We start from the raw sequence: 12,500 nt of genomic DNA on the forward strand, positions 1-12,500 counted from the left end.
ATACACTTAAAACCAGTCTCATAAATGTTAAGTATATTATTATCAAATCACCACAAAATAATTTCGCTATGAGTCAGCAAGCCACAATAGGGGAGACAGGTCAAGACTTCACGCCTTCTACTTTTCCGGTTCCAAAATCATTTGAAGGTTGTATGTTGTCACAGTAAAGATTATTCACATTTATTTTATTAAATTCTTATTTTAGCTAACTTCAGTTATATTTCGGTAGGCTTAGGAAACTTTACCTTCTAATATTAGAGTGTGCGGTCCTTCGGAGGACGAATGATGAATTGGTTACATATTGAATCATGAGGTGGCATAACTATGTAGCAGTATGTACAGGCAGATTCTAAGGATAACGGGACGTAAAAGAGCAAGAATGGACGATCTTTATTGACAACCAGCATATATATTATTTATTATTTAGACTAAAAAATAAGATGCCATCACGCTGAAACAAGAAGACAAAGCAGAAAGAACATTACAGTATTATAAGAATCATCTCAAATAACCAATCGTCCTCGACTGGCGGTAATAAGTGGTCTTGGTATTTTAAATATTAGTATTATGACATTGCAAATGCGACCTCTATATGAAGAGTGGTTTTCCAAAACTCCCTAATTCCGTTTTTTCCCATTTTGAGATATTGAGGATCATTACCCCATAAATTTCCCAATCCGTCTATTAGTTTATCATATTTAAACTTCAAATTCACACAAGTCTAGGGACATTCTTGTGCCATGTTATGCTTAAAATAAAATTTACATTTCAATTTATCTGATGGAAGGAAAATCTCAAAAAAGTTGAAAACTCGACTTAACGAGTTTTGGTAAACCAGCCTTCATGTTATTATTGTAAAACGAGCAATGTTGTTTTAGCTGTACTAAATTACAATATGCATCATAGGCTGTATTTTAGCACGTCATGGGTAATTCAATATAAAAAGGTCAATAAAGATTAATGTCTTACAAAAGGGCACAAATGGCGTATTATAAAATAATAAGGTTAAATCACATAGAAAAGGATTTGTAGCGATGACAATTATCAGAGTATTACGATGCACGGTGATGAGGAATGAGGAAGATAATGATTACGGCGATAATGATAATGACGAGAATGTCGATGATAATAACATGTCGATGATGATGACGATGACGATGATGATGCGATGATGATGATATAGAAGGTTTGACGATGATTTCAACATAATTCGATGGCGATTATCATATTACAAAGTCCCTACTAAAAGCATTTCAAAATTAAACCACTCGGGTTTACATACCTGGCTATATTATTGTCGGTGCAGTTTATTTTGACAAAATCAGGTTTACACAGATCAAAGAAGTGAGGTCGTAACCTGCCGACTGAATACTTAATGGTGTCCGTGAAGATGACATTGGTGGCAACTCCGAACAGAAATACTCCATAGGCTTTAGCCAGGCAGAACATTTCCCTCTTGAATCGACGAGGCACTTTAGTTCGTAGAGCTGCTCTCAGAAACTCTGTTACGGTCATCTGTGTAACGAAAAAAAGGTTTAGGAAAAGAAAACGTATAGTGAAAGATGGGGTAGTCCCTCTGTACAATTTTGAAGAGATGGCAGGTGCGAGTATTGCCTATAAAGCGTTGTCTTGGGGTGCATTCAACTTACTGACAAATAAATTCAGCAATAAATAAAATAAATAAATAAAGCGACACTACAGGACAACGACTGTAAGAAAAAAAAAGTTGTTTTTTTTTTTGTTTTTTTTTTTTTTATATCGATAATGAAAATAATTTTGCAGTTGAGACTGACGACGTCGACGACGACGATAATGATGATGATGATGATGATGATGATGATGATGATGATGATGATGATGATGATGATGATGATGATGATGATGATGATGATGATGGAACAAAAAGACCCACCACAAAGAACGGTGCTCCAAATCCAACCAACAACAACAGATTCTGTGAGACTGTGTCGGGCTTGTAAGGGAATGACAGCGACTGATCGTTGCACCAAAACCCGTTGGTGGCGGGCTGGCCCCAGATGAACAATGCCAAGAGTGGCAGGCATACTGTGGATGGAGACATAGATAAACTAACTCGATTCGCCAAGATAACATGTGTTTGTGTGTGTGTGTGTGTGTGTGTGTGTGTGTGTGTGTATTTGTGTATGTATGTATGTATGTATGTATGGATGTATGTATGTATGTATGTATGTATGTTTATGTGTGTATGTGTGTGTACGTGTGTGTTGTAAACTACAAGGAATCGAACGGCCTGTTTATAATTTATATATAAAGGTTTGTCCATTAAAAAAGCAGAGAATCAATTTTATTCAACAACTTTTCTATCAGAATGATATCAGAGTGACAACTAAGAGAGCAGGCAATAGTTGAAGGTAAAGATTTGAAAATGTGTGTATGACACAATGCCAATATGCATCATAGGCTGTATTTTTGCTGAAAAGTACAAGAAAAAAAAGCCATCCCAAAACGATCAGTCTACATCGATGTGACAGGATATTTTTTTCTTGTATTTTACTCTCTGCTCATTCTGGCACTGTTTCATTCACATTTTTTCCAGATGAGAATAATTCACTGTGATATCAAACAGACGCCTATTCTATAATAAGATAATTTATTCAGTCTAGGCTGGATAAAATTTTTTTTAAAACTATTGTGATTGTCTAAAGTTGTAATTTTGTACGGGTTTAACATCCGAATTGAGCTGGCATTTTGGGGCAAACCACATGAGGCTAAAATCTAAAGCGCATCTACTATGATATCCAAAGTTATATTATAAGATTGTAGTTAATGTGTAGGTGTGCGATGCAACTTGGGTCACCTGAACAGTGAAAACGGAAAACATAATATGAAATTTTAGAAGAAGGGGAGTTTAGAACCTGTTAAAGGATCCAAATTTATGATTCGATAACAACAATGACAATGATATGCCGTTTACTTTCACTTAAACAAGGTCTAATAATTTTACAAACCCAGGCAAAATCATACTAAAGATGATATCATGGACATACTAGTAGGCCAGAAAATGAAATATAGAAATCCTTTGTTAAAAGAAGCTGTAAAAAGAGACAATATAGCAAGACGAAAAATGAAGTAGAGAAATAATCAGCAACAATATCATTTAAAGAAAAAATGAATACGACAGGGCTGCAACTAAAGTATAGAAACAGATGTGTTGAAAAACGTAACAAGTGTTTAGCATAACAACAAAAAATATAAAGCAGCAGTTGATTGTATTTAAAGCAGATATTTTAGACTAGATTTTAGTAATGTCAAATATTCTGAATATTCCTTTTGTAAAATGTGACGATAAAGGTCGTATTAAAATTTAGACAGTTTGCAATCTCCGATGACAGAGACAGAATCAAAATATAGAATTATTATTCACCAAAGCAATAATGCAGGTTATCGATAGGGTCTGCCAATATCCGACATATCACTTTCCTTCAATTTAACCAGTTAACTGCCGTTATTTGGAAAAAATAACTATATTTAAAAATAGGCAAGAAAACTCGTCCTTCAAATATCGATCGATTAAAATGACCCTCATCTAGGCAAAAATTCTCAACCCTGGGACTTCCCAAGTAAAAGTATCAAGGAATGCGGAATTTATTTTTGTCATTTAGAGAAACAGTGATCATTGTCTTCGATAGAGTTTATACAGTTAACCAAGTTTAAGTATTTTTCGACTACAATATATTCGATTTTGGGCATAGAAACCACCCCGACAAGATACAAGTTTGAGACGATGGGTCACTTTTATTTCTACCGTCAAGCATGACAATCTGAACAAGTGGGTATGAACAGTGCCATACAAAGCAAGAAAGGAAAATACAAGAAAAAACAATTCCCAAAACGTCAGGCAACCTCGACTGGGGATCGAACCTCAGACCTTTTGTTTACCGGTCAGACGTGCTACCTACACCACAGAGGCTCCTGATAGTTACGACAATTTTAATACCGATTTTCTTCATAAGTGTCCGCGTTTTACGCTGTGATCCCTCGCTTGCATCAAAGAACACAGACATTGAAGACGAGGGGACGAAGACGAAAATATTTGAGTTGCTCCATTAAAATTTAATATATATATATATATATATATATATATATATATATATATATATATATATATATATATATATATATATATATATATATCTGTAAAGTCAAGCATGGAAAATGTGACGGGACAACATGACGTCTTTTGTCATCATTTATATAGGACACGTGCTTGCCTTTTTTCCTAATGAAAGTGGTGAATAATAGTTGCACTCTTACACCTGATAATATATAAAGCGTAAACGAAACTATCTCAGATGCATATCTAGGAGAATAAGATGAGCGATTGCCAGATGAATTATTGATGTTTGATGCTAGTTAATTTATGCTTGTGTTAGAGATAAATCAGAACTGTTATATTAATATTGCATCATATGAAAGCTAATGGCGATAAAGCTGTTTGGGAAATGTATATTTGATACGACGGAAAGAAAACATTGGGGGATAAGATTTATGCCACAAATAAAATGAAAACTTTGAACCTTTACTAGCAAGGGTGAATTTTTTCATTTAAAATCATAGTGACTCCTATCAGATTTATATACTTGTATTTCACAGTTGTAGACCTAACAGTTGTAACGAAGGCAGCAAAAAAAGCGATGCGACTCAGGCTTCATTGAAGCTATTCTCTTGCTGAAAACAGTGTTAGATATAATTTCAGGTTCAAGTAAAATAGAACTCCATCTATAAATGTTCTTAACGTGCAGTCGTACTTTGAAAAAAAAACAACCACTTTTTTAAAATAAAATTTAGTCAGAAATGTCATCTTTCAAATATTGATTGATTAAAATGACTCTCATTTTGTCAAAAACTCTCAACCCTGGAAATAACCCTCATTTTGTAAAAAAAAAAACAAACAACTCTCAACCACGGAAATGACCCTCATTTTGTAAAAAAAAAAAATCTCAACCCTGGAAATGACCCTCATTTTGTAAAAAAAAAAATCTCAACCCTGGAAATGACCCTCATTTTGAAAGAAAAAACCCAAAAAAATCTCAACCCTGGAAATGACCCTAATTTTGTAAATAAATAGCTCAAAACCCTAGAAATGATCCTCATTTTGTAAAAAAATTAACTCAAAACCCTAGAAATGATCCCCTTCTTGTAAAAAGCTCTCAACTCTTGGGCTCCAACATTTGTGATTTTATTTTGAGTATAACTTTAATTGATCGATATTTGAAGGACGATTTTTCTGGCCATTCTTTCAAAACCCTATTTCTTTTTTTTTCGAGTAGGGCAGAACGTATTGATGCTATGCGTATAACTTAACCCTCTACGTACCAACTATAGGAAAATCGTCACATTTGTTACGATACAACCAACATATTTCTTATTTAAAATTCAAAGTTCTTTTGTACATCATAACATTTAATGAAAATGAACAGTGTGTTGTAGAGAATGTTTTGCTAAAGAAGTTATGTATGGCAAGAACTTTACTGCTAATGTGTCAGAGTGATATAAATATATTTCTGTATTAGTTGGGTGTAAAGTTTTTGGGAAAATCCTGAAAATGGTTGGTAAGGAGAAAGTTAATCGCTCACGACTCCCGTCAGCCGAATGTAAAGCAGCATTACTCAAAACTATATTATGTAACCTTGAATGATTAAAGTCTGATTGATATAATTTTGTGAGAACTAATCGGGGAGCTGCAAGGTCTGGGCCGGACGTCCCGCTTGCTGAAAGGAAATTGATGTGCATTTCGAACCCAACACCTCTCATTTCCATGTGCATTGATTGCCGCGTAATCCTGTCTGACAGAGATTATTGCATATGGCCTCTCATGCATTATTGTGTCCATAACAGCACCTTCCCGTAGTGTTCCCCGTTTCTACTGAGTTTGTTATGGGCGCGACCGAGTCCCCGGCGGTATAACCGGGCTAGGGAGTAGGTGGGACCCCTTCCTCTTAAGGTGCAGGAGACAGAGCCCACCGATGAGTGGTACACGCTCTGCTCCTCACCCACCCACCTCACACTCATTCTGTAGTGTGGTGTCCTCTGTATGTCCTTACTTTTCTTAATCTACCCTTATAGCTCATACTTGTTTCCTAGTGCTGTAACTTTAACACTTCTATACTCCCTCTTTGGTCGACCTGTGGCCCATGTCTTCTGTATGACTATCTGTGATTGATTGTAATCATGTATCCTTCTTAAAAAATTGAGATTTTTAGGGGAAAGGGCTGGTATCCCTTTGTTTTAGGCCCACAGAATCTCTCATCGACACAAATGACCCAGGACGTGACGATCCTCTGTTTATGAAATATGGCCCTTTAAGCAGAAAGAATAACTGAAATAGATAACTGCAAGCCAGGAAACAGTAGGTGGCGGGGAATGGGCGACCGTCAATCATGAAAGAGACTGTGGGAAAGACAAAATGAAGGCTACTTGACTAAACCCTATAAAAATTAATTATATGAGGAACATGCATCTGCAGTTCAACTCCTGATGTTATGCAGCTGACAAGGAATACAGGTTAGGGTGGGAAGACAGACCAGAGACTCCCCAGCATGCCCTGACAAACAAAAGGAAAGCATACGAGCTCGGACGTCGCCTCGAAAAAGGTCCGCGCCAGACAGTGAGTACCCAGGCTGATCTGCGCGAAAAGTCAGCTACTGGGACAAAGAAATTCCACAAACATTTGAATATTTTACAAATTAACATTTGTGGAATCAGGAATAAAAAGACAGAGCTGAAGAAATTATTAAATGAAAAGGAAGTTCACATTGCTTTACTTCAGGAAACCCTGTATAAAAATAGCGATCCATATATTGCTGGTTATACATACTATACCTGCAAATGTGACGACTGCCGTGGTGTTATTACTTATATAAGAAATGACATCACGGGAGATGTTACTTCTAAACCATCACAGAACTCAACTGATGTACAGAAAGTCACCTTATGGCACCTAAATAAGAAATTTACCATTTACAACATTTACAACCCTCCACGGTGTACTATAAACCTAACAGATCTAAACAGTTCCCAATACAACAACACAATAATTGCTGGTGACTTCAATGGCCACTCTCCACTATGGGGATACAAAAATCTAAACAACACAGGAAAAGAACTAGAAAAGCTTTGCAATACAACCAACCTCACCATTTTACAAAATGCAGACTCAGTCCCGACCCTTCTTCACAGAGCTCATATGTCCCTGAGTCATCCCGATCTAACCATCATCTCCTCTGACCTTCTGAATTCTTGTCACATTAAAGTCCTGGATGAAATAGGCAGTGACCATAAACCAATTTTAACACAAATAACAGTTCAAACACAGAAGAAAACATTTGAGCAGAAATCCAAATGGAATTTCAAGAAAGCAAACTGGGATGTTTTCACAGCAACATTAGATGACCAGCTTCCAAAAATTACAGATACATCAAGTGTAGAACATTTAAACAAAGCCCTCACCAAAGCCATTCTTGCAGCTGCAAAAGCAGGAATTCCAAGAGGTAGTCGACAGAACTACAAACCCTTCTGGAGCAAAGAAATTGAAAAAGCAGTAAATGCAAGAAAGGAAACAAGGAAAAACTTAGAGGAAAACAAAACCATTAAAAACAAGATTGAGTACAATAAAGCATCGGCAATTGTCAAAAGAACTATTAACAACGCTAAAAGAAAGAAATGGGCAGACACATGCGCTAATATTGACCTCAATCAAAATGGGAAAAAAGCATGGGCCTTACTTAATAATCTTAACAATGAAACCCCGAAAACCAACCCAAAGCCCATGAAAACTACAGAAGGAACAATCGTAGATGACCAAAAAAAAGCCATGATCTTCAACAAACATTTTGCTTCAGTAAACAAGGCATCAAAAAGAAGTGAAAAGGACAAAAGATTGATTAAAGACCTTAAACATCAAGAAAAGGCCCCAAAAGCTATCTCATATCTGTTCAAAGAGGGCTTTACCATGTCAGAACTTCACAGAGCTATGAAAAAACTCAAGTTAAGGAAATCCCCTGGACCAGATAAGATACACAATGAAATGCTCCTGCATCTTAGTGTGAGAGGTAAACAGATGCTTCTCAAACTTATAAATCTAACATGGGAGACAGGAATAGTACCAAGGGATGGAAAAATGCTATTATAATTCCAATCTTAAAGAAAGATAAACCACCCGACGAAACGAAAAGTTACCGACCAATATCTCTCACCTCATGTGTTGGAAAGATCGCTGAGAGAATGGTATATAACCGATTATACTGGTGGCTGGAGACATATGACCTACTAAAAAATATCAGGCAGGCTTTAGGATAGGGCAAAGAACAGAAGATCAATTGTTTAGATTAAGTCAAAAAATAATTGATGGCTTTCAAGATGGAAAACATACAGTCGCGGTTTTTGTTGATCTCCAACAGGCCTATGACAAAGTATGGAGGAAAGGGTTGTTATCAAAAATGATGGACTACGGAATTGATGGAAATCTCTACTTCTGGATTAAACAATTTCTCAGTAACAGAACAATCCAAACAAAAATTAATAACGGACTGTCAAACAGAGAAGTATTAGAGGAAGGTTTCCCACAAGGATCCTGCCTCAGCTGTACTCTCTTTCTTATTTTTATAAATGATCTACCAGAAGTATTACAGACAGAAAAGGCCCTATATGCTGACGATTTAGTTATGTGGTATACTACAAAGCACCTACCAATAGCCTCCAATAGAATAAATGAAGATTTAGAAACTTAAACACCTTCTGTGATAAATAGAAATTAAAAGTAAATTGCAATAAAACAGTCTACTCTATATTTACTAAGAGCCATCCTGTTTCCAAGAAAGAAATAACACTCTCCATCCAAGGCCATCGACTCGCGAAAGAAGAAAACCCCACATATTTGGGCATACAGTTAGACAGACAACTATCTCTGAACAAACACACTCAGAATGTAAAAATCAAAGCCACAAGGAGACTCCAGTTACTAAAACGACTAGCCAGTACTAATTGGGGAGCAGACAAAAACTCGCTTCGACAACTCTATTTAGGCTATGTGCGTTCCGTCATGGACTACAATTTAGCCCTCCAAAATGTAGGTAGTAAAAACACACACAAAACCTTGGACAGAGTACAAAACCAAGCCCTTCGCTTCATCTCCGGTGCCCTGAGATCGACACCCACAGCAGCATGTAAAATACATACTAATGTGGAACCACTTGGACTTCGCAGAGAATCAGCAGTGCTTGAAATGGTTGAAAGATACAAACGAAAAGAGGAAAACCATCCAAACAGAATTCTGGCAGAGAAATGGAAACCAAGAACAAGATTAAAACAAAAATCCCTGCTACACATTGCTAACAACTTGAATGAAAGACACAGACTCCCAGAAAACATAGAAAAATCTATTTTAATCAGTCAAAAACCTCCATACGCCGAACTAAAACTTCCAAAAATAAAGACTAACCTCGTAGAAGAAACAACAAGAAATAGAAACAAATCAGATATACAAACATTAGCAATGAAGACAATACAAGAATACCCAGACAACTGGATACATGTTTACACAGATGGATCTGCCCACAAAGGAACTAAAAATGCTGGGTATGGGTTTGTAGTAGAATACCCAGATAAAACCTGTGATAAAATCCACAATTCTTGCGGAAGCTCCTGCTCAAACTACGAGGCAGAGGCAGTTGCAATAGAAGCCTCACTGCGACACCTCTCTTCTGTTTTCCAGCTAAACCCTTCAAAACTTCAAAACACTGTCATCTTCACAGACTCCAAATCGGTTCTCCAAGCTCTCGATTTAGATAAACTCTCCTCAACGTTCAATAGTTTAAGATCTCAACTAGATGAATTCCTTACAACACACAGAGTAGACTTATCTCTCCAGTGGATACCGGGACATTCAAATATACCAGGAAATGACAATGCAGACAGACTAGCCAGACTCGGATCAACACTTTTACAACCATCATTTCCAGTATCCTTAGACACAGCGAAACAAATAATCAAAACAATAAGAGAGAAGAATGGATGAACAGTTGGGCAATGAGCACCACGGGTAGATGTATGTTTTCCCATATGACCACTCCTGTAAAGACTGATTGCCTAAATAAGCTCAGAAGACACCAGCAAAGCATCATCTTTCAACTAAGAACACAACACATACCGCTCAACAACCATTTAAGCAAAATTACAAAAGACACATCCCCCTCCTCCCCCTATGTCAACACCCCAATGAAACAGTAACACACCACTTGCTTGAATGTCAACCTCTTGAAGATCTGAGATGCACATTCCTCCCACCAAATCCAAGCATCAGTAACACACTTTATAGTCACCTGGAACAACTACAAAAGACGTCTAACTTCTACGTCATGGCACAAGACCGAAGGGCTAGAGCTCAGGTGGTCGCTGGTTCGGATAAGTAAGTAAGTAAGTAAGTGAGAACTAATCACCAAATGGCTGTCTAAAAACAATAACAAAAAGCTAAATGGCGTTAATTTTTCTCCTTCTATAGTGATCGTATTCAGACGAGTTTTATATCGAAAACAACGGACCGGTATAATTGATGTGTAAAGAAACTGATAAATCAATGCCAAAATAGATTATATTCACCTTCATACAAGGCAGTTAACTGTTTTCACCACAATCGGTTTGCATTAATAGTGTGATCATTTGTCTGACAAGTCGTACAAAACAAAAGATTTACATCATAAACGTGACACAACCCTTGAAAAATGTATTATTTTTGGGACATTTTAGATGATGACCATTGAATTCATACGAGACTTTTTGCTAGTAGGTTTTAAACTCTTATGACAAAAATTCCTTAGGACCTATAAAGGAAAATGTCATTCCTCGGATCATTCTGACATTAAAATTTACAACTCGTATAAAGTACACAACAAGTTGACAAAACATATAAACTTTCTCAAATGTGTATTGTGCGGCAATCGAAGTATTGAGAATAAAACGGATAATATGATTTATGCTTATTGAAGTTTGCATTTCACACAATACTGTCTTTGAACCTTCCTTATTTTATTACACATTCGTAATATTTCGTTTACAATTGTTTATACACGTAAAGTCGTCAATCGGAAAGGTGGTCAATCCCAAAAACGTTCATTCATGGTCAGCAATCATTCATTGATGCGTTCAACCAAGCAGACAGTGAACCATTGTTAATAATTCACCCCATTCTTCGCCAGTTCATAATTACATCAAGGTGAACTAATAACATGTAGCCTACAACCCGAGACATTCCTTTTTTATAATTGCGGCTAAGAAAACAATTGACCCGGGGCGGTGTTGATTATGAGTAGGCCAAACATTATAATCACTAGCAACACACCTCCGATATTGCCCTCGAGTTACAGAGTAATGAAAAAGGAATATAAAGCAACATCCAATACCTAAAAAAAGAATTGCAATGTCCTTGTATTCATAGACAAAAAATACAATGTTGCACATACTGTGATAAGGTGTTAAACTACAGTTTGAACTGGATATAGGTCGACGTGCACTTATTTGTAGGTCTGATTACCCAATTCCTTATGGGCTCATTGTTGTTATGAGAATCTTAAAAAATGACGCAAAATATTTTCCATTACAATGTTAAGTGGGTTCGGATGTCAGACCTTCAAATATGTGGCACGCCGATATAGGTCAATCATAGATTTAGACATCTACATGAACATAAGAACAGTGGATAACGTTTTGTGTGTATATGCGTGTGTGTGTGTGTGTGTGCCCTATTGATGGGGCCAGAGAGAAAGAAAGAATGAAAGAGAGAGAGAGAGAGAGAGAGAGAGAGGGGGGGGGGAGGAAGAAAGAGAGCGTGAGAGAGGCAGTCAGAGAGAAAGTGGGAGAATGGGAGAGGTAGAGTGCGTTTCAAAGTTATATTTAAAATAAAGGAAAGAGATAAACTAAAGAACAAAACTAGGCGAGCTAACTGGGTAAAAGAGTTAGGTAAAAATTATTCTAAAATAAAACCAAAATAAAGTAAACAGCTTAAAAATGGTGCAGATTCTCCTCATTACTTCATCTCATTGTGGCTCTCTCTCTCTCTCTCTCTCTCTCTCTCTCTCTCTCTCTCTCTCTCTCTCTCTCTCCCTCTCTCTCCCTCTCTCACTCTCTCTTTCTCTCACTCCTTCCCTTGCACACACACACACACACACACACACACACACACACAAACACACACATTGATACCTATAATGTTTTAAATATAATGCCAATGTAATATACCATATTTCCTTTACTTGTTTACCCGAAGGAAGCCAAAGGCTGAAACGTCGTTTATTTTGTTTTATACATTTCTTAAGAGTCATTTTTGCTCCTTTCATTTTACTATACATTTTATTGACTCAATTGGGCACATCTAGATTTTGGTATTAGTGTATTATATAACCACTTATACGGTTTTGTCTCATTCTGAATATCAATTTAATTCCTTTGTCTTTTTGTAACAAAGTCTA

The 12,500-nt window shown here is 36.6% G+C and overlaps 1 protein-coding gene across 4 annotated transcripts in view; it reads right to left on the reverse strand.

Annotated features, from left to right (window-relative positions):
- The window catches only part of LOC144958393 (phospholipid phosphatase 1-like), an 80,300-nt gene that overhangs the window by 18,533 nt on the left and 49,267 nt on the right, over positions 1-12,500 (reverse strand). For all 4 annotated transcript variants that reach the window (XM_078890411.1, XM_078890394.1, XM_078890402.1 and 1 more), the window contains 2 exons: positions 1,913-2,064; positions 1,283-1,515 (listed from right to left, as the gene is read on the reverse strand). In XM_078890411.1, coding sequence (XP_078746537.1) covers positions 1,283-1,515; positions 1,913-2,064 — 385 coding nt within the window. The remainder of the gene's footprint in view (positions 1-1,282; positions 1,516-1,912; positions 2,065-12,500) is intronic.

Source organism: Berghia stephanieae, chromosome 1 (genome assembly GCF_034508935.2).
Source record: "Berghia stephanieae isolate SIO BIC M18660-M18661 chromosome 1, UCSD_Bste_1.3, whole genome shotgun sequence".
In the NCBI taxonomy this organism is placed as follows: Eukaryota; Metazoa; Mollusca; class Gastropoda; order Nudibranchia; family Aeolidiidae; genus Berghia; species Berghia stephanieae.